General features: G+C 38.0%; 1 protein-coding gene across 1 annotated transcript; it reads right to left on the bottom strand.

The window, feature by feature from the left end:
• Window positions 1-19,591: 19,591 nt before the first annotated feature.
• On the bottom strand, window positions 19,592-21,156 carry LOC127959612 (transmembrane protein 121-like). The gene has a single exon (XM_052558890.1). The coding sequence runs from the start codon at window positions 21,092-21,094 to the stop codon at window positions 20,144-20,146; it is 951 nt and encodes a 316-aa protein (XP_052414850.1). The 5' UTR covers window positions 21,095-21,156; the 3' UTR covers window positions 19,592-20,143.
• Window positions 21,157-23,119: the final 1,963 nt, after the last annotated feature.

The following is a 23,119-nucleotide window of genomic DNA, read 5'->3' as shown; positions in this document are numbered from 1 at the left end:
GAGAGTGTATCTATCTAAACCCCGAACATTATCAGGAAGGCCAAATGTCAAAAAGCTCTACCTCCTTTAGTGGACTTTGCTATCCAAGGAACTACCAAAAGTCCAGCGTTTTGTGACCTTAGGGTTAGCATTACAATAGTCCAGTCTAGAGGTCATGAATGCATGAACTAGCTTTTCTGCATCAGAAACAGATAACATGTTTCGTAGCTTGGCAATGTTTCTAAGATGGAAGAATGCAGTTTTTGTAACATGGGAAATATGATTTTCAAAAAAAAAGTTGCTGTATAATATAACACCCAGATTTCTGCCTGTAGAGGAAATAACAGTACATCCGTCTAGTTGCAGATTGAAATCTACAAGATTTTGTGTAGTGTTTTTGGTCCAATAATTAATTTCTCTGTCTTATCTGAATTTAATTGGAGAAAATTATTGGTCATCCAATCTTTTAAATTTTCAACATACTCTGTTAGCCTAGATAATTTAGAACTTTCATCTGGTCTCATTGAGATATATAGCTGAGCATCATCAGCATAACAGTGGAAGCTAATCCTGTATTTTCTAATAATATTACCAAGGGGGAACATGTATATTGAAAATAGAAGGGGACCTAGGACAGAACCTTGTGGCACTCCATATTTTACTGGTGATAAATGAGATGAATCCCGATTTAAATTAACAAAATGATAGCGATTGGACAGGTAGGATCTAAACTATCTTAGAGCCTGCCCTGGAATACCTGTATAGTTTTGTAATCGATCTATGAGTATGTCATGATGTCGAACGCAGCACTAAGATCAAGTAAAACTGAAAATGAGATGCAGCCTTGATCTGACACGAGAAACAGGTCATTTGTAACAGTAGCGTAGCCAGAAAAGAGACTCTGGGTGTGCATATGAAAATCTGGGTGTGCCACATTTATTGTCAGATTACTGTGCAAAATTATGTGATAGTATTTTTGTCGCACTGCTTCCGTCCAACCATACTCCTAGTGGTAATTTGCAGGTCATGTCAAAATGTAGTTAATTGTTAAATGTAATAATTTTCTTCCAAATACGATAATTTTGAACATCTGGTACAATACTTGGACATTTCCAATCTGGCAACACTGTCTGTTGATGTTGGGCCCGGGGTCCAGGGAGAGAGAAACATCCTCATTCAGGTGTAACGTTAAGGCCTTGTGTCCGGCTGTTCATCAAGCCAAGGTTTTTTGATAAAAAAAAAAGTTAAGAAAGGAGCTCTGCGACATATTGCTAGCTAGCAATGTGCAATCAAAAATTATCTGTTTATATCATAGACTGCTGGGGTCACAGTCAGCTGCTGTTTGCTGATTGGTTGGCAGTCCAAATGTCGGCAGATATATTTTAACAAAAATAATTTCAAATGTAAATTACATTTTAACATTTTTAGCATTATTGCACCATATTTTGGATTCTTATTTCTGTGCCCCTGAGAGTATGATTTAGAATGTTCAGTGGCATCACAGAACTGCCAGATTCAAACCAGTGTTGCAAGACGTACGATAATTATCATATTTGTACGATCATTTTTTTTTACCTCTGTACGATGTACGACGATAATGTAATGTATACGATAATTTCCAAATTTTATGAAAATTTAAATGATGGTAGTTGCAGTCATAGGGCTTCTTTACTCGTACATACACGAAATCGGCTCATTACAGACACTCTAAATGCATTCGTGTGCACCTGAGTGTGTGTTAAAGAGCCAGTAAGATGAAAATTCTAAGCTTCCTAACACTGTTTATAAGTCCTGTACATTAGGTTTAAATCCATCCAAGGTTAAAAAACATTGTCATTTTGTCAAAATATCATTTTAAAATTACCTCAATTCTCAGAGATCCACCAAACGGTTCGCGCGAAGCTGTTCAAAATATTCAGTTTCCTTAAACCCCACCTTTTGGTAGCATACTGTGTTCTGATTGGTCAACTAACATAGTCAGTTTTGATTGGTTTTTCCGCACACACCTCCATGGTAAACTATGCGTTAGCATCTGTTTGGGGTGAATTATGTCTTATTCCTCTCACCGCGAAGCAAACAGTAAAATAAAAAACTTGAACAGTCTCGCTGCTTTTTCTTCTGTGTGGGTGTATTCAAGCCGCGCGCTTCAGTTTGAATCTGAATAGCGCGTTCAGCGCGGGGGCGTGGTCACATTAGAATGAAGTGAGACGTGAAAAACTGACATCACGTTGTTTTCATATGGATTACTTTATCACAGAATATCTGTTCGGCAGCACTTGTTTAGTTTTAAAGAAGACATGTCAAGCTTTCTATAGATATCTCTCTCATGTCTCTTCGTTGAGAATTCACGGAGTTACACTTCATTTTAATGACGTGTTTGTACATGACGATCAGCGCAGACAGGCTGCAGACAGCACACATACTGATAAGACGCTCGGGAGAAAACAAATACATAACTTCATTATCATACTTCGCATTGTGATTCGGAGATGCTCGTTGTTCTAAATAAAGTTGGTAATGCACCCTCTTTTATGGCCAAACGCTTTGAAAATCCCGCTGTGCTCACCGAGATTAGAAATGCAGTCATCAGTAAAATGTTGTGAACACAACAAAAGGGAATTGTTGTACTGCTCTGGTATTGTGGTAAAAATGAATTTTAGCCATTGGTTCTTCTGATTTTCATTCTTTGGCAGTGAAAATAAAACAAACTTGCCTTTACAATTAAAAACACACTGTCTCCTCGACATGATGCCATCACACCAACCCGAGCGTCTGTGTGGGGGGGTGGGGCAGGTCAGAGTTCCGTTTCTCTCAAGACGGTAGGCAGAGATTATTATGCAAAGTGCTCCTAGTGACGTACATAGAGATGGGCAAAAGATTTGAAATCTATAACGACTCATTTCAGCGATTCAGAGTCGACTCCTTACTTTAGAAGCCAATAACTTTATAAATCGTGTACTTTTTGGTTTAATTACTTTGCACATTGTTTACACTGATGGACAGCTACATCATACACTGTAATACAGGTAATTTTTGATTTCCCATCTGTGTGGCTCTTTAAGATGCTAAGCGCCGAGTTTTACATTGTAGGTTAGAGAAATCGAAAACTGAAACGACCGCGGAAATGGGAAACGAGACACGGGATGCAATTCGCTCTGTTATGGAGAACATTCAACTCTTTTTCAAATGGCAAAAGTCGTTTACAGCCATGTTCACTCCGGTATTTCGCTCGCATCATCATGTGTTAACAACAGGTTTACAGTGGAAGTTCAATCATAGATTTGAGTTCGATGCATGATGTCTGTGCTTCGATGCGGCTGTACAGGCGCATAACATACGTCATAACTAAACGTATCTGACTGGCTACGGGTAACCAATGATTTTAAACTTGAGACAAGCGCCCCCTAGTGAGAGAGAAAACACTTCTCTATTATGCCATTCCAGACTCTGTCTACGAAGCAAAGTGAAGTAGCAGGGTCTGGTATTACCAGGCTAGGGGCCTGAAACCTGACTGAAATTCTTCATACAGATCTGTTCAGGTCTAATCTCTGCGCATGCGCTATCACCACCCATGTGATGACGGAATAAATGAGTGCTCATATTCCAGCATACGGCATTCACATCGAACAAGAGTGCATGGTTTGTCCACGGTTTTTATTTGTATCGCTGTTATTGTAATGTCTGGGAAGCCAGAATGCGAAATATATTAGAAGCCAGAAATATATTAGCTGAACCCTGTTTGTTTTACGTGTTATTTATAGCAAACCATATTACAGATGCTTTGTCAGATTTGAGTTGAACCACAGTTCCAGCACGTGGCGAAACAGTGTGTGGAGAACCGAAAGGTTTGTTTTTGTTTTTTTTCTCAGTGAACCGACCCATCCCTAGAAATAACTGAATCATACCATTGCCTTTACAGTGAGACAAATATTTGATGAAAAGTGTCATTCTGCAGTGCTTTAAGTTAATGTTTGTAGCCTCCCACTAATTGCCTTGTTCATATGAGTAGATATGATGATCCAAAAGCCTTGTGAAATCTCTGCTTTGCTGTATAAAAGCTCTGACATTGCATCGTCCTTAAAGAAACTGCAACGTGTAGTTCTGTGTTTTCACTATTCCTCACTGGCCTTGTTTACTTCAGTAAGTGTGAGAGGAGAACAGGAACCTCAGAGTGTCTCCCAAACCTATATTAATTTCCTGTTTAATATAATATTTTAAAGTGCTTTGCTGCTTTCTCAAGCCTCTCTGGATGGCATCATGGGTTTCAGTGGCTCTTGCAGTGCATCTAATTGCATTTGCACAAAATCCTCTGTAATAATAAGAAACAAAGAGAAGTCTTAGTCTCTCCCAAAATATCTATTTCTTCATCAAGACCTCACTATTACCACCTAAAGTGATTTAGCAGATTCAAAACATGCCTTTATGCAACAAGAATGATTTCCTAAACAGGTTGTCTTATTCTTCCAAGAGCAAATCACCCTGGCTTTTGTTCATCCTCTGATTAACACACGTCTCTCTTTTATATTTATAGTGTACGGGAGAATTTACAGGCACACAAGTTGTTCCCAAGCACTCAGGGCAGGAAGATAATTTACCTGGAGCCTCGATCAATACCGTAAAGAAAACCTGTATTATTCAATAGCTTGGCTCAGCTGACAGGCTCTTGTTTCTTTCGAGAAAATGCAAAGGTAATGAGGGAGACGTCTGATTTGATGAGAGTTTGGCTGGTTTCAGAATCTTTTGTTATCAAATCCTGTTGAAATAAACAACAGAAACTGTCACAGAGGTTCTAATGTTTTCAACCACAAATACCATTATAAAACAACAGCCGTTAGCCATTAAAACCCATCACCTAATGGTTTCCAGTAGCAGTGTTTTCCTGCAGAACTGGGCTACTTGTAAATTGTGGCCTTCTAGATTTACATTTACATTTATTCATTTATATATAGCAACTTGCAAATGAGAAACACAGCAAGCAATTCATTATAAAGAGGAAAATAAACACAGGAAGTGCTTACAATACAAAGTTTCTACCAGTGATAAAACTGTGCTAGATTATGATTTTACAGAGAGATCCTTGTGATCTGATTCAGTTTGTCTTCTCTCTAAAACTTATGTTCTGTCTGTAGATCACTGCTGTCTTGGATCAGTTCAGATCCTCACTGAGGCAGTTATACTGCTGCTGTTGTTTCTCCTTAAGATTCCTTTTCTTTATTTACAAAATTAAGTTTATCTTTGCTTGTTTTAGTGTAAGTTTGAATTCTATTTATGTATAACGCATGTTTCTCCCTTTTGACAAATTTGGAACAGAATCAAGCCTTGAGATGCTTCACTATTTGTAATTTGAAGTGTTTAAAATTTGTTTATATCTTTGTGTAGTTTTGTGTGAATGTGGCTAATTATTTTATGTTTATGTAGAGTTACTGTGCAAAAATATAATATTTAGGAGAATTAAAATCGTTTTGATTTGAAGTGTTTGCTTTTTCATGTGTCTCTCGCAAGCTTTCACTAACATTTTTGAAAAGTTATATAAACGTTAGTACAAAATGTTCTTAAAGTAGTGTTCATGTGATGATATTATAAATGGAGTATAGAGTTAGTTCTGACAGGTCACGTTAGTCAAGCTCGCACTTCTACCTATAGGAATACGATACCAATCATTATTCCCTTTATTAAGGTCCTTTCAGTCATTATTCAGCAGGTATCACTTTGTGCTAATCACCCACCTCCATGCCCAAATCTTCCTCTCTTCCAGTCTGGACTTGGCACTGGATATTTCTTCTTGAGTCAGACCACTGAATTATGTTGATATGTAAAATAATCACTTAGAATATGAATGATTTCTGCTACATTTTATCATTAATGTTGGTTCTGTTCTGTTTACCCTAGGGGGTTGTTTATGCTCTCCTTGCTCCTTTGCATGTTAGGCAGCATGAATGGGCAGGGAGTGTTGCCCACAATTCAATTCAATTCAAGTTTATTTGTATAGCGCTTTTTAGGATACAAATCATTGAAAAGCAACTTTACAGAAAGTTAAGTTTCTACAATATTTAGTAGTAGCTTATAAGCGGTGACTTTCAGTTTATGTGCATATGACAGGAATTTTCAGAAAAATTAATACAAGACATGGTCAACAGCAGTCGGTATGTGATTGCACAGTAAGTAGCAATATTTGTTAGTTCTGTATGTTTCAGGGTTAGCGTCATCTGGGGTCCTCTGAGGGTCAGCATCATCTCTTCTCAGGTGTTCTGGATCCAGACTGGAGCTTGTGTAAATCCTAGATGCATTATTTGAATGCTTGGCAAAAGGGGATGAACTACCTGTGGCTTGTTTATTGAAGATGTTGGACAACCACCTAGAAGTGCATTACAATAGTCCAGTCTAGAGGTCATGAATACATGACCTAGCTTTTCTGCATCAGAAAAGCTATACAAACAAAGGCCCAACAAAGGTTGTACTTCCTTCGCCAGCTTTGGAAATTTAACCTTCCACAGGAGCTGCTGAAACAGTTATACTCTGGCATCATTGAGTCCGTACTGTGCACTTCAATAACTGGTTTGGTTCAGCTACAAAATCAGAAAACAAAAAACTACAAAAAATGGATCGGACTGCTGAAAGGGTTATTGGTGCTCCCCTGCCCACCCTTCAAGAACTGTATACATCCAGAGTGAGGAAAAGGGCTCAGAAAATCACTCTGGATCCCTCACATTCAAGTTACCCCATCTTTGAACTTTTGCCATCTGGCATGAGAGCCGCAAATACCAGAACAGTCAAGCACAAGAACAGTTTCTTCCCCCATGCAATCTACCTCATGAACAGTTAAATGTTCCCCACGTATGCAATAAATATGTGCAATATCCTTATATTTATTTGTAACCCCTCCATCCTAGTACATTCCATTATCATTTATAGCACAACTGTTTATACACTTATTTATTTGCCTTATTTTTTGTATTTTTTTGTCTTTGTGTTGTTGTCTCTGTGTACTGGAGGTTTATGTCACTAAAACAAATTCCTTGTATGCGCAAGCATACTTGGCAATAAAGCTCTTTCTGATTCTGATTCTGAAACAGGTAGTATATTTCGTAGCTTGGCAATGTTTCTAAGATGGAAAAATGCTGTTTTTGTAACATGGTAAATATGGTTTTCTAAAGACAAGCTGCCGTCTAAACCCAGATTTTTGACTGTAGAGGAATTAACAGTACATCCATCTAGTTGCAAAATGTAGTACACTAGATTCTGTGTACTGTTTTTTTTTTTTTTGGGTCCAATAAGTAATATCTCTGTCTTATCTGAATTTAATAGTAGAAAATTATTGGTCATCCAATCTTTTACATTTTTAACATACTCTGTTAGCTAAGATAATTTAGAAGTTCCATCTGGTCTCCTTGAGATATATAGTTGAGTATCATCAGCATAACAGTGGAAACTAATCCAGTATTTTTTTATAATATCACCAAGGGGCAACATGTATATTGAAAATAGCAGAGGACAAATCCTTGTGGCACTCCATATTTTACTGGTGATAAATGAGATGACTCCCCATTTAAGTAAACAAAATGGTAGCGATCGTACAGGAAGGATCTAAACCATCTTAGAGCCTGCCCTTGAATACCTGTATAGTTTTGTAAACGATCTATGAGTATGTCATGATCCATGGTGTCGAACGCAGCACTAAGATCAAGTAAAACTAACAATGAGATGAAGCCTTGATCTGATGCAAGAAGCAGGCCATTTGTAATTTTATTTAAGTGCAGTTTCTGAGCTATGGTGGGGCCTGAAACCTGACTGAATTCTTCATACAGATAATTTTTTTGCAGGAAGGAGCTCAATTGAGCAGGCACAACCTTTCTAAAATTGTATAAATTAATGGAAGATTTGAATTAGGCCAATAATTTGCCAGTACACTAGGATCTAGTTTTGGTTTCTTAATAAGATGCTTGATAACCGGCAGCTTGAATGGTTTTGGGACGTGACCTAAAGATAACGACGAGTTAATGATATTGAGAAGCGGTTCTTCGGCAACAGGTAACAACTCTTTCAGTAATTTACTGGGTACAGGATCTAATAAACATGTTGTTGGTTTAGATACAGTGATAAGTTTAGGGTTAGGTTGGTTGATATTATTAAAATGAAATCAGTATCAACAAACTCCATCTGTCCAAATGCATAATGTTATTAGATTAACGTTATACTTTTTTGACATACAAAATATGAAATGTTGGAAAAATGCAATGATACTTTTAAATATGACATTAAACCACCAGTAGGTCTTAATGAGTGAATTATTGATTCAACTGATTCGTTCAAACGGCTGATTCGTTCAATTTATGAAGCAAGTAACCTTTTTTATAGATGGCTCACTGAATCACTGACTCATTTAAAATGAATCATTTAGTAATGAAACTATGTTGTGATTTGCTCGGAGATGCGCAACTGTTTTTCTGTGACTTTGCTTAGAACTATTTTTGTTTAAAATGGAGCAAAAACTATCCGTAATGTCTATAAAATGTAAGTCAGTTAACACTTGTTTATTTAACTGAAGATGTATGAAATCAATATCACATTTGCAATCAAGCTGAAAGTCGGGAAAACATCACTCCTGGTCGTGTGATGTTGTAAATATTGATGTTATACAGAATATTTATATTTTTTTCTTCCGCAATATGTTTGTTTCTTTGTGTGTGCTGTTGTGTTGATTTCTCCACGAAGCTGCACGAGCCACAACTGATGGCATCTTGATACTGTCCATTATTAGTCACCGTGTACACTGAAATCAGAATCATTCTCGCCAAATTGTGCTGCTCTAGTTATTTTTTTTTTTTTATTTTTTATTTTTTTTTTTTACCTTTATTTATATAGTGCTTTAAACAAAATACATTGCGCCAAAGCACTGAACAACATTCATTTGGAAAACAGTGTCTCAATAATGCAAAATGATAGTTAAAGGCAGTTCATCATTGAATTCAGTTATGTCATCTCTGTTCAGTTGAAATAGTGTCTGTTTTAATTTGCAATCAAGTCAATGATATCGCTGTAGATGAAGTGACCCCAACTAAGCAAGCCAGAGGCGACAGCGGCAAGGAACCGAAACTCCATCGGTGACAGAATGGAGAAAAAAACCTTGGGAGAAACCAGGCTCAGTTGGGGGGCCAGTTCTCCTCTGACCAGACGGAACCAGTAGTTCAATTCCAGGCTGCAGCAAAGTCAGATTGTGCAGAAGAATCATCTGTTTCCTGTGGTCTTGTCCTGGTGCTCCTCTGAGACAAGGTCTTTACAGGGGATCTGTATCTGGGGCTCTAGTTGTCCTGGTCTCCACTGTCTTTCAGGGCAGTAGAGGTCCTTTCTAGGTGCTGATCCACCATCTGGTCTGGATACGTACTGGATCCGGGTGACTGCAGTGACCCTCTGATCTGGACACAGACTGGATCTGGTGGCCACGGTGACCTCGGAACAAGAGAGAAACAGACAAATATTAGCGTAGATGCCATTCTTCTAATGATGTAGAAAGTACGGTGTTATGTGAAGTGTTCCGGTTCCAGTTTACCTAATTAATGCAGCATAAAAATCCTTTAACGGATTTGGATATTAAAAGCATATTAGTATGTTATGTGTATGCCAGGTTAAAGAGATGGGTCTTTAATCTAGATTTAAACTGCAAGAGTGTGTCTGCCTCCCGAACAATGTTAGGTAGGTTATTCCAGAGTTTAGGCGCCAAATAGGAAAAGGATCTGCCGCCCGCAGTTGATTTTGATATTCTAGGTATTATCAAATTGCCTGAGTTTTGAGAACGTAGCGGACGTAGAGGAGTATAATGTAAAAGGAGCTCATTCAAATACTGAGGTGCTAAACCATTCAGGGCTTTATAAGTAATAAGCAATATTTTAAAATCTATACGATGTTTGATAGGGAGCCAGTGCAGTGTGGACAGGACCGGGCTAATATGGTCATACTTCCTGGTTCTAGTAAGAACTCTTGCTGCTGCATTTTGGACTAGCTGTAGTTTGTTTACCAAGCGTGCAGAACAACCACCCAATAAAGCATTACAATAGTCTAACCTTGAAGTCATAAATGCATGGATTAACATTTCTGCATTTGACATTGAGAGCATAGGCCGTAATTTAGATATATTTTTGAGATGGAAAAATGCAGTTTTACAAATGCTAGAAACGTGGCTTTCTAAGGAAAGATTGCGATCAAGTAACACACCTAGGTTCCTAACTGATGACGAAGAATTGACAGAGCAACCATCAAGTCTTAGACAGTGTTCTAGGTTATTACAAGTAGAGTTTTTAGGCCCTATGATTAACACCTCTGTTTTTTCTGAATTTAGCAGTAAGAAATTACTCGTCATCCAATTTTTTATATCGACTATGCATTCCATTAGTTTTTCAAATTGGTGTGTTTCACCGGGCTGCGAGGAAATATAGAGCTGCGTATCATCAGCATAACAGTGAAAGCTAACACCATGTTTCCTGATGATATCTCCCAAGGGTAACATATAAAGCGTGAAGAGTAGCGGCCCTAGAACTGAGCCTTGAGGTACTCCATACTGCACTTGTGATCGATATGATACATCTTCATTCACTGCTACGAACTGATGGCGGTCATATAAGTACGATTTAAACCATGCTAATGCACTTCCACTGATGCCAACAAAGTGTTCAAGTCTATGCAAAAGAATGTTGTGGTCAATTGTGTCAAAAGCAGCACTAAGATCCAATAAAACTAATAGAGAGATACACCCACGATCAGATGATAAGAGCAGATCATTTGTAACTCTAAGGAGAGCAGTTTCAGTACTATGATACGGTCTAAATCCTGACTGGAAATCCTCACATATACCATTTTTCTCTAAGAAGGAATATAATTGTGAGGATACCACCTTTTCTAGTATCTTGGACAGAAAAGGGAGATTCGAGATTGGTCTATAATTAACTAGTTCTCTGGGGTCAAGTTGTGGCTTTTTTATGAGAGGCTTAATAACAGCCAGTTTGAAGGCTGTTATTAAGGCTGTTATTGTTTGTTATTAACATTTTTATCAGGTTACTTGTCCTGTATGGCAAGTAAAATTCTTTTTTACCTCCCCTTTCACAAAATCCACTTGTCCCGGACAAGTATTAATGTCGAGCCCTGGCTAATATATAAAGAACATTTCCAGGTAAAATATTTCATCTCAAAACACTTAAAGTGCTTAAGGTAGTAGCCAACAATGAAGAAAAATCAACATTACAAAAAATATATTAAAGAACATGAAATTCCCACCAATAACTTTGCTAGGTCAAAGATTTCCATGGACCGCAAATAAATCAATGGTAGGCAGAGCTTACACTGAATAGTGAAATTTTTCCCGTGTCTTTCTTTAAAAATTTAATTATGTCTGTACATCCAGTGATTTAAAGGCTGTCCATTATCTTGTTGCTGATTTTTTCTGTGCGTGATTCTGACCCCCATCCCCCTCTCCTCCGGAAAAACTCGAAGAATCACGAACGTATATAAGCGGCAGGTTTATTAGGAAAATTATGAACGTTAAAAAAAGGAAATTTAGGAGAATCAATGAGTTGTGAACGACTTATTACCATTGTGAAATTAATATGTAATCATGTAATCCATAAAAAAGTAACTTTAGTCTGATTACGAGTATTTTAAAAAGTAGTTTATTCTAATTACAAGTACTTGAGTTTTGGAATCTGATTACGTAATCCAGATTACATGTAATCCGTTACTACCCAGATCTGGTTCCTGATTAGTTCACACTTGTTCTCAGTTCCCATGATTATTCTTCCTTTGTATATATAGCCGTCAGTTTCTGTTGTTCGTTCTCTATTCTTGTTTGTTGGTTTGCTTTTTGCTTTTTGTTGTAGGTATCATTTTTGGATTATCTTATAAATTTTAATAGAAGTGCTGCAACTAGAAGTTATTTTCGGACAGATCAGCTCATATTATTTGCAGATCCTTTGTCAGATATGACTTACTGACCATTATTGACTATCCTACAACTTGGATAAGATTCCTAAAAGTTTCACACCTACAGCACACATTACAGACATTGATGCACAAACGTGGATATGTTCTACATGCCTACAGTTAAAAAAAATGAATAAACCTTATAAACTCCTTGATTTCATTTAAGCAACTTTAAATATAACATGCATGCACAATAAACTATTGTAAAATAAGTTTACATCACTTGTAAACTAATTGTTTTTACAGGTTTTAATAAAATGTAAATAAATAACTCTCTTAAGCATATTTCCAGTACACAACTTAGGCTTGCACAGTATGGTCAACTCACTCATAGGAATCTTCGGTAATCCTCTGCAAACTTCTTTACGGCTCATTCCTTTCTTGTTGAGTCCTCGGTATTCCTCTGCAAACTTCGACAGTAAGTTGAACCAGCTCATTTGGTTCTTTTTGAGTTTGACGTGCTACTTTGGCTGTGAGTCCTGCTTCATCAACTTGGAACTAAAGTTTGATTCAATTCGATTTGTGAACCGGCTTGACCGGTTACTTCCTGAGAACCGGCTCAAAAGAACGATTCATTAAAGAAACGGACATCACTAGAAACAGCTAAATTTTCTCCTTGGCTGCAACTCTCATAAATGTCTGGAAGCATCTTTATCACCATGATGATCCACCTGATGCACCAAGAAAGTCAATTTCTCTCAATATCCTTTTCATATAAACTGATGGTGGGAATTAGAAAGTATGTGTTTCTATGGCAAGAGCACAAAATATTAAATAAGACTATAAAATATTTTCTAAGCTTCTTTTATACAGTAATCAATTTACTCCTGTCCACTCAGGGCTTTCTCTTAACTATTAAAATGTGTCCATAAAGTTGTGTAGGAATAAAGTTTTGTTTCTTAGGTCTATTTCATTGGACCAGATTGCTTCACATCAGAATACATGATAAATAGAAGAACTGAAATTGCTTGAGACAAGAGTGGCAGACATCAGTAACCAAATACTTGTTCAGAATATGGAACAAAGGCACATAAAGTTTATGACACAAAAGCCCTTCAGTGATAAAGTGGCTTTTAGAGACCATGGTAAAAAGCAGATAAGAGAAACTGACTGAGCAGAAGGAAATCGATTGCTTTAAACAATTACGGGAGCTGCAGCAGGCCGAGAGAACATCAGTGGCTCAACAGGCGACTTTACCTTCCTCTGTCAGTCGATGTCTAGCTCTCACCATCCATCTGTCAGCACACTAGAGCCACCTAAAGACACGTTCATTCAGCTGTAGGCTGCCTGCCAGGATCAACAGCAGCCACTTTAGCTGGGCATATAAGTTAAACAAACAATTATTTTCATAATTTCTCAAAGATTTTACACTACTCCAAGCACCAGAAACTAATGTTTTTTTTTTTTAATTTCCAGTTTACTTTTCCTTTGTGTGAGTTTAAGTCCAATTTTTGATTTTGAGGAAATGTTTAGATGTGAGATTAACCCAGTTTATCAAACTAATTCCTGATAGTTAGATCTCCAAACAGGTATAGCTGTAGCCCAGACTCATTGGAAAAACAGTCTGTTATTGTTGGTATTTTACCGCCACTTGTGTTTGTCATATGGGGCCCTATCTTGCACCCAGCGCAACTGACTTTGTACACCGACGCATGTGTCATTCCTATTTTGCACCCGTGCAAAGCGCGCTTTTCCCTCCACAGAAGCACGTCGCTAAACTAGTTAATGAAATTGCGCTCCCTGGGCGGTTCAGCGCAAAAAAAGAGGCGTGTTCCGGCGCAAACAATCCCTGGTGCTATTTTGCTGTTCCATTAAACAATTGCGCCACTGACCAGAAAAAACCTAGTCTAAAGTCAGTGGCGCGTTGCGCGTTTGTATAGCGTGCACAACGCGCATACACTTTGCTCATGTAATCTACACAGATGCAACAGTTATTTTTGCAAATCATAAATTGTTACACTAAAAAAATATTAACACATGAGATGACGGAAATCATTGTGGTGTGCCACGAAGATGTGAAAAAATAGGCATAAATCTAGCTTACAAATTATTCAGGCTAATTATTCTCCCATCCGCATACAACACAACTTCTCTGTCTTTCACTGCTCTTACAAGAACACCAGTCTCCTCGGCTGTGAACCACTCCTGGCGTGCGCCTGGTAAATACGCCATAATAATAGCAATCCATAATGGAACTTGCGCACCTGCTTTTAAAGGGAATGTTGGATGACGCTCTGATTGGTTTATTTCACGTTACGCACAAACCACACCTATGAATAAGAAAGCTACTTCAGACCAACCCATTTTAGATTTGCGCCGGGCGCAAGAGCCATTTATCCCGACGGGAAAATAGCAACAGCGCCGAGACCCGCCCACAAAGTTACTTGCGCTTCGCGCTTTGACACTTGCGTTTCAGATCGTTAAAATAGGGCCCATGGTGTTTCAATTATATGTATAGGTTTTTGGAGTTTTGCAAAAATTAGGCAGAAGCACATTTGTCCAATGATCCTACTGTTTGTTGGTAACTGTTCTTAGCACCATCCATTAATCAGCAATAATATATTTCTTTATTCAATTGCCTAAACACTTGGTACCAAAGAAAAATAACCTGAAAAAAATTATGCTGAATTAACTGATATATTTGCATATAAGGTAAATGGGGTGCAGACCAAAAATTTTCTGATAAGTCAAAGAGAGAGGGGAGTTTTTATGTGTAAATTCATGAATGGAACTCTGCTATGAATGTAATCCCACAAGATCTTATCCATCTTTTGACATGAATTTTTGCAAAAAGCTAAACCAGTATGATAAACACACCTCGCTTAGGGAACATACTTAAACCTTCATCTATACAGTGTTTAATATGAACTTTAATGACTTGAGTTTTCAGGTGCTTTTCACTTCCTTCCCCAGAGGTGTTACAAATAAAAGCAGTGCAGCATTAGTAAAAGCAGTACAGTACATATACACTGCAGCTCTGCTCAATTTTGTTGTTACCATCTGCTTGTGCTAAAGTTTTTTTATGGGCAGTTAGCTTAACTTGAGTTAGGGCAGCTGTGGAGACTCAAGACGTCCTATTCACTGTACATTCTTTAAGAGAATTTATGAAGTAGTTTAGCAGAGAGGTTATAATACATAAGTGATGCCGTTCAACAACTGGCAACAGAAATTGCAGGCCAGTAATGGTTCTGAAAAAAAAGTGAAAAAGTGAACTAATGTGTGGCCAAGTATGGTGAACCATACTCTGAATTTTTGCTCTGGGGTAAAAGCCTGCACCTGCCTTTATCGTATTTTCTTGATTACCTCAAAAAGAACAAAAAATACTCTGTTAATTTTTGAACGTACAGATAAGAATAAGGTATCATTTGAAACTGCAAATAATCTACTTTTATTTGTGCATGGTCATAATAAAAACAAAACCATGTGCTTTTGTAAAATAAAGAAGATAAACGGTGCATTCTCCGCCATCTTGCTCTGTCAACTATCTTCACAGACATGTAAATAAAACAACCTGAATCTTAGCGAATACTTGAAAAAGTATTCAAAAAAAAAAAAAAAAAAAAAATACTTGAAACTATAATTCCTGACTATATGTATGAAATCAAGTGAAACATTTTGAAATATGTAATTTTATTGTCTAAATGTCTTACAATGCTAAGATGTTTATTTAATGTTTTTAACATATAAAACCACAAGACAAAAAAGAATGAGTGTTAACAATGAAATAAGAGTCTATGAATGTTCGGCAAAAAGGTGTGTTACTGTTCAAGTCTCATTGTTCAGATGAGTATGTTCAATTATGTGTCCTTGACCTTCACTGTGTATATTTTATTATGTTGTGTTTTATATAAAAAAAACTAATTATATTAGTCTCCTCTCGCTCTTTCTTACCTGAGTCAGATACAAATTGATTGCCCATTATGGGAGGCCCTTTGTCTCTCAGTTGTGAATCACCAAATATTCATAGCCATTGTCACTCCCTCACATAAGGGCATTCAATCACAAAATCTGTTTTACAAATGTTTCTCAAAGTTCTCACCAGTCTTTTATTAATCAAATTAAATGTTTAAAGTAAACTTGAAATCCAAATATACTAAATTATAAACCCTATTTGTTAAATTATGTGAAATATGTTCCTCAGAGCAGTTCCTAACAAAATATGTCAGATTATGAAGGTAAAAAAAGGGGTCCTTAATGAATTCGGTTTCATGTAGACTTTGACCCTAAAGCAATCAATAGTGGAAAATGATCAGCAATATCATATGGATTTTTATAAATATTTGATATATTTTGGATTTTAAGAGTTGTGTCTCCCAGGATACGTTGCCCTGTTAGAGTATAAAAAACAGCTGAAGTCATCAATAATTATATGATTTATTTGATGCAAACAAATATGTAATATTAAAAATATGTTGCTCTTACAATTGAGGAACAGACATTTCTTGTATTTTTACATTGCTGAAGTGTCTTCATCTTTAGGGGTAGGCAATTCCATCTCTTGAGGTCCACTGTCCTGCATGGTTTCGCTCCATGCCTAATCAATCACATAATATAATATCTGTAACAACGCACCATTTTTATAATGTATTCCTAAGGATTTTGCTGTGATTTTCCAGGTGTGTTTGATCAGGGTTGGAACTAAACACTGTAGAATGGTAGCACTCCAGGAGCAGGGTTGGACACCCCTGATCTACCATAAAATAAGCTGTGTGAAGCCCTACAAGGACAAAAATCCATCTAAAATTGCAAAGATGTAGTCAACTAAATGTAACAATATAAATTTTACAAGCAAATATTAATAATTGCACAATAATTTAACTCAAAATAAATAGAAAGTTGTGTGCAGTGTGCCTATAAGGTACTTCCCCAAGGGACCCTAACCCTGGAATACGATTTTATGTGATTTATGATCACCCTCCGCCCCACCTCTTAGAGAGATTTTTTTTCTTCTTTCAATCAAGGTGGTCCTCCTCCTGTAGACTGTGATTTTTACACCCCCACCCCACATAGCCACCAAGGGGAAAAGACTAACCCCTCAAAACACACCACCCCAGAATGCAAAATAATGAAATAACCAGGAAAGGTGTCTCAGGGGATACGTATGTTTTACAATGTGGTTAAATAAAAGCACAAATAACTTATGGCTTAAGATAATGTTCACAATTAATACCAACAGTTGTATTGTATTTTTTATTTATTTTTTTGCTGAAAAAAGTAAGATTAATATATGCCTAATTTCTACATTTTCTTAATGTCCAGGCCCATGGTTGTACATGTTGCTTTACGTCAAACTGACTAAACAAGCTCAGAAATTTTGAGCCAAATCATGTGACCCCCATACTCATAAGAACCTCAACTATGATTAGGGTTGGGTATTGTTAGAAATTTTCCAGTTCCACCTCTTGAACTGACCTGTAAACTAAATAATCTAACCCTTATACTTGCATAACAATAGCAGTCTATTTATGTAGTTGTTCAAGTTGAAGACAGTATGTATATTAATGACAGTATGAGACAAATATGATGTAATTTGGTGGTTGCAGGTACATGTACAGTCAGACAAAATAATGTGCACAGTTATCAAAGGCGCGAGTGTGCATACAGTCAAGGGAAACTTAGGCAGTTAAAGACACAATGCGACATGTCATTGGAAACAATGTGCTCAGTGATTAAAGAGGTACCCAGAAGACTGTGCTCTACTCCCCCCTACCCGCTCTGGGGGAACAGATAAGGGTGGCCGTGGGTACCTGGGGGTAAGGACAGACAGACGAGATGAGAGAAGAGACAGAGACGAGAGGGGGGAGAGAGGAGAAAAAACTAATTTGTTCCGGTTCCTAGACACACAAAACTTTAATCATAAAATAAACACAAAAATAGCGTGAAACCCAAAACACAAAAAGCGTGGCCTGGTCCTCTCTTGTCCTTCACTGTCGTAACTCCGCTCTTATCCTTCTGATCTCCTCCGTGGGACTAGAGACCGGTGAGTGGCGCAGCATTTCCAAATCATTCCACCGGCCTCGCTCCATTCCCATGGCTCTTTGCCCAGGCCCGCTCGTCACATACAACCTTTACGGGAAATGCTGAATCGTAAGAACACTGGCGCAAGGCTGCTCACAGCACTTGGTCACGTGTCGCACCAGACACCGTTTTCAGAACCAAAACTTAGAAATTGCTTGCGGTTCCGGTTCTTTGCAAAAAAAAAAAAGAAATAAGAACTGGTTCTCGGTTCCCAACCCTTACTATGATAATATCCAGAGACTAAAGAATATGTGTCCTGTGGTGCACAATGCCTGCTTATGGTTTAAGTGACTCTGAGGTAACACTTATTTTCTATTTGCATCTTTATTACAGTGTTCTGAGACTCTTCTATTTCCCAGGATTCTGTCAAAATAATTCCCTGTCAGCATCTTCCTTTACTTGTCAGGTAAGCAAATGCATGAGCAGTAACATGTTTGTTATGGTAGTGTGTTTTCTTCTTCTGTTGAAAGTTATTCACAAAGCAGTAAATTTATTCTGTTAATTCATAACCAGCATCAAACATAAATTAAACTGAAAAAGTAGCATAATATAATAGTTTTGTTTTCTTTCATTTAACAATTTATCAAAAACGAAGTAGATCAGCAAGGTGTGAAAAGAGTATTTTTTTAGCTATAGATTCCTACAGGTTCCTTGCAACTATCGCTTTTGGATTGCTTAGTTAGGGACGCTTGACTGATTGCACAGATACTATTGGAAGAGAGCTAAAAGGATGATATCAACACTGAATCAATAATGAACTGACTTTAGCTGAAAAAAGGACACTGTTATTGTCTTCTTGCATCAATGACAAACTAGTTTCCTTTTTGACCCTGTAAAGCTGCTTTGAAGCAATCAGTATTGAATGGTGTATTGAGTGTTTACTATTGTCATTTTGCATTATTGACAAACTATTTTCCTATCTATTACTGTAAAGTGCTTTGACATAATCTGTACTGTTAAAAGCACTATATAAATAAACGAAAAAAGAGATAAATAGTGTTAGCAAAAGGAACAACATTTGCAATTAGATAACGGCTAATTGGAGAATAAAATGAAGCGATGAGAATCACTGGTTATTTTCCCTTTGTAACACTTTAATTAAAAGCCCTTATCAGAATTGTTATTATTTCATGAAACATACTCCATCTTCAGTGTAATCAGTACATCTGTGTGTCTGACCTGAGTAAAACATGCTGTTACAAACACAAACACGCATATGCACACAATTATTTATCAAAGCATCCCCCCTTTTGTACTAAAAGATTGGTTGGTTGTTGTTGTTGTTGTTGTTGTTTTAAAAATACCTATTGGCACAGATGAATAGTAACCAGAGCTTTGATTATTGCATGACTAGAAAAAAAATGTGCTACAGAATCACAATAGTTGTTTTCTTTTGATTCAAATGTCATGATGTCTAAAAATGTCTTAATTTGTTTGATTAAATGATGAACCTTTGCATTTATGATGCAGACTCTTTGATCTTCTCAAACTAACAGTGTCTGTTATGCTTACACCATTTCGGATCAAACTCTGTTTGAAATAGTTTGTGGTTGAACCCCCTGCTGGACATAACAACCCGATCTCATGATGTTACATTACATAGTTTATTTCATACTGTTTTTTTAAAGCAGTGCACCAGTATGACAAAATATTTTTTTAAAACAACTGTAGTATGCAGAATAATTTTCACAATAACAATCACGTATGTCTCAAAGCATTACTAAATCCTTCATTAATTACTGTCCTGAGTTGTGACATTAGCAGAAGAGACAAATTTCAAGAGCCTACAGAAATATATCAGCCACATGTGAAAATTCTACTGCAAGTTTCTGGACTCAGATGTTTTTGAATTTCTGCTTGCAATCAGATTGTGTATTGGACATCTACCAGCAGGGAACTGGACCAAAGTAACCAGCCAAACCTGGACCCCAATGATCAAAGCCATTTAAAAAATCAATGCCCAATGACATATTTAGAAAGGTAGCATCATTTGCAAAGTATACAAGGAAGGGAGTTTAACATTACACAATTACTGACTACCTTCATACCGTTATGCTCCATTTTTATTTCTCTCAGCTGAAAATAATGTGTGACATGTAGCTTACATCCACATTGTTTCATCAGAGATGTGCATCCTTACAGGTGTGCTTCCTTGTACAAGTAGTCTCCAGATTCCGGGTCACGTATGTTCACACGTGGTGATCTCAGGCAGTGACGTTTGCTCCTGCAGCACTACCTGTGGAGGTGTCTGTATGGATCGAACGGACACTACAGAGTTCTTCTGTAATTCAACTCCAAACCCAGGCGGGGCGCTCTGCAACTGTCTCCTATACTGCACAAAGCTACATGTCTTCAGAACAATGGCTAGGATGTTCTTGGCCATGAGTATCCCAGACACTCTGTTGTCCTTATAAAGGAGCATATTCCCTCCACGGATGAAGAGAGTGACAATGTTAATAGTCACCAAACTCAGAATGGGGTAGAGCATCATCTTGTGAGGACTGATGTTGATGCCTTGCATGCTGATCTCACTCAGAGACACACAGGGCAGCACTAAAAGAAGAATATAACAGTAGAAAAACATCAGTCCCTCTGCCCAGAGAGGAAGCCCTTTCTTTTGTGGCTCCCATAGGTTGGCCTGAATGTCCAGAACATCCAACAGATCTACCACCACCCAGAACAAACGGTTTCTGATCTCCTCCTTCTTCTTGAAAGCCTTCACATACTCCATGTGGTCAATAGCAACCAGAATCACGAAAAGCACGGGAATACTGATGGACAGCAGGAGTGTCAGAGCTTTCCGAGCCAGGGCGTCCAGGCTTTTACGGTCAGACTTGTAGTTCTGGTATACAAAATACACCTTAATCTCCAGGACGAAAATGTAAAGGAACCAAAGTATCATGGCATAGCCTCGTTTTGCCGTCCTCACCTCAGCCCCGACCCACACCGCCACATATCGCAGCACGATGAGGAAAAAGAGGTCACCGACTGTCACCATGATGCAGATGCCGATCTTTCGTGGGCCATGGTTCTGCTCAACGAGGTACGCGTCCATGAGTGCCATGCTGCTCATGATTATGATGGTGGACAAGCATACGTGCGGCTTGTTGGTGGGAGGGGGTGGCACCATCCTGATGTGGGTGGGATGGCGGACCCTTCTGATCTCTTCCCTGATGGGCGGATTTGGGGAGGCTCCTTTGGGAGGTGGACAGAGAGGACTCAGACTCTTCTGCCCTCCAATGCTGCTTCCATGGACGAGCTCCAGGATTGACTAGCTGGACACAAAAAAAATCACATCCATCACAAAGAGGCTAGTCCCAAAATGCTCAAACCATCAAATCCTATATGTTTAAGTAAAAGCTTCAAGAAGTACTATAGTTTGACAGAATTTTGGCCTCTGTTTCAAGATCTTCATAGCTGTATTACAAAGATATTGTTTTGTGGCCATTAGCAAGACACATACATCTACAGGTGAATTTAATGCACTCTCTGAGAAGACATTTAAAAGGAAATTTGGAAACTGACTGGACATCTACCTTCTGCTTTATCTGAAGTTTATCATAATGACGAGCTATGGACCGTCTTCACCCCGTGTTCTCAGGGAGACCAAATTTAGACCGTAATCCATGTGTAAAGTGACAAGAAACACACAGATTTCCCCTGGATGTGCTGTATCCCGCAGTCAGGCATGTGTCTTCAAATTGCAGCCCCCAGATCCCTAATGCCTTGGATGTAATCCATTTAAGTTTGGAGTGTGCAGAGAAGGCTGCTGTAGTCATTTCAGAAGGGGATTTTGATTTCAGCACAGGAAAAAATAAATCAGACTAAAGCTAAACTCACTCTTTTGTGTTTCAGATTAAAAACATACAGCCAGTGTTTTTTCAGTTATTTCAGATGAAAGTCGACTTACCGTAGTATTAAACCATCAGGGTGTGCTGGTGATCGCTCCAGTGGTTCATGTGTGTTTGGTTCTTTGTCCTGTGAATGCAGATGCAGTTGGATCCGATGTGTCCTGACCGCTTGCTACCTCAGATCTGAGCGGGAAGCTGGTGTCCATCCGTGCGGTATGCTGTGCATCAGTGCTCCTGTCTCAGCACATGCTTTCTGTTGCAGCGACGCGCTGCATCAGGAATATCAGGAATGCTGGTGGTAGGAGTGAGGAATCCAGTCTCTCTCTCTCTCTCTCTCTCTCTCCATATGTGTGTTAATGAGGTGTGTGTGTGTGTGTGTTTGCATTTCCCTCTCCCTGACACGATGTGGCTCCTTCAGCTCTTTCTCTTGCTCTCTCTCTATCTCTTTCTCTCCCTCTCATTCAGATTTAAATAACATTATTTGACTTGGTAAATAGAAAGTGTATTGCCAAAAACATTAAATACATACGCATATACAAAAAAATAACAACAACGTACTAATAAAGATGTAAGTATGAGGAGAATGATGGGCTCAGTAGATGTTAGTGAAGCTGAAAGAGGTGGCTGGTTCCTTTGCTTTATAATGATATGGGGGGGGGGGGGGGGACAGTGAGTAGTGACTGCTCATTTTTGTGTTTTTATAATTTGTGAATGTTTTCCTGATTCTCTCATTCATGCAATATTTGTTGGTGAGGTGTGAGGTGTGAAAGAGAAAGAGATGCTGCTTATGATGGATGTCTCTTACCGATTGTAATACCTTTTGCACTACAATCTTTTTTTCTTTTTATCTGCACTTTGTTTGTTCACTTCACTGGCTTGCACTCTATCTTCCATCTGCCTAGTACTGCTTTATTTAACTTTGATTTTTTATGTTTTTTACATTCCCTTATTGTATAGTTTATTGTATAGTTGTATTTTCTATTTTCTATTTGATCTAGATTTTTAGGCTCGACTGTTAATGTTTTCTGTATGCACCATGGGTCTGAGAGTAACGCAATTTCAATTCTCTGTATGTATGTACTGTACATGTGGAAGAATTTACAATAAAGCAGACTGATAGTTTTGTGAAGGACCTTGCACACATTCATTCATAAATTCACCCTGTCTGTGTTGCGAAGCACCAACTCTTTCATGATCACACTGTGTTTCCTTTGCTGACTATTACTATTGTGCAACTCTTTTGCAGCATTGAGTGTGCAAGGTTGAAATTACCTAATGTGAATCATTAAATGAGATATGAAATG

The sequence above is a fragment of the Carassius gibelio genome, chromosome B6 (assembly GCF_023724105.1).
Source record: "Carassius gibelio isolate Cgi1373 ecotype wild population from Czech Republic chromosome B6, carGib1.2-hapl.c, whole genome shotgun sequence".
Classification (NCBI taxonomy): domain Eukaryota; kingdom Metazoa; phylum Chordata; class Actinopteri; order Cypriniformes; family Cyprinidae; genus Carassius; species Carassius gibelio.
Note: the sequence above shows the minus strand (reverse complement) of the source record. Positions and strands in the feature narration are given on the sequence as shown.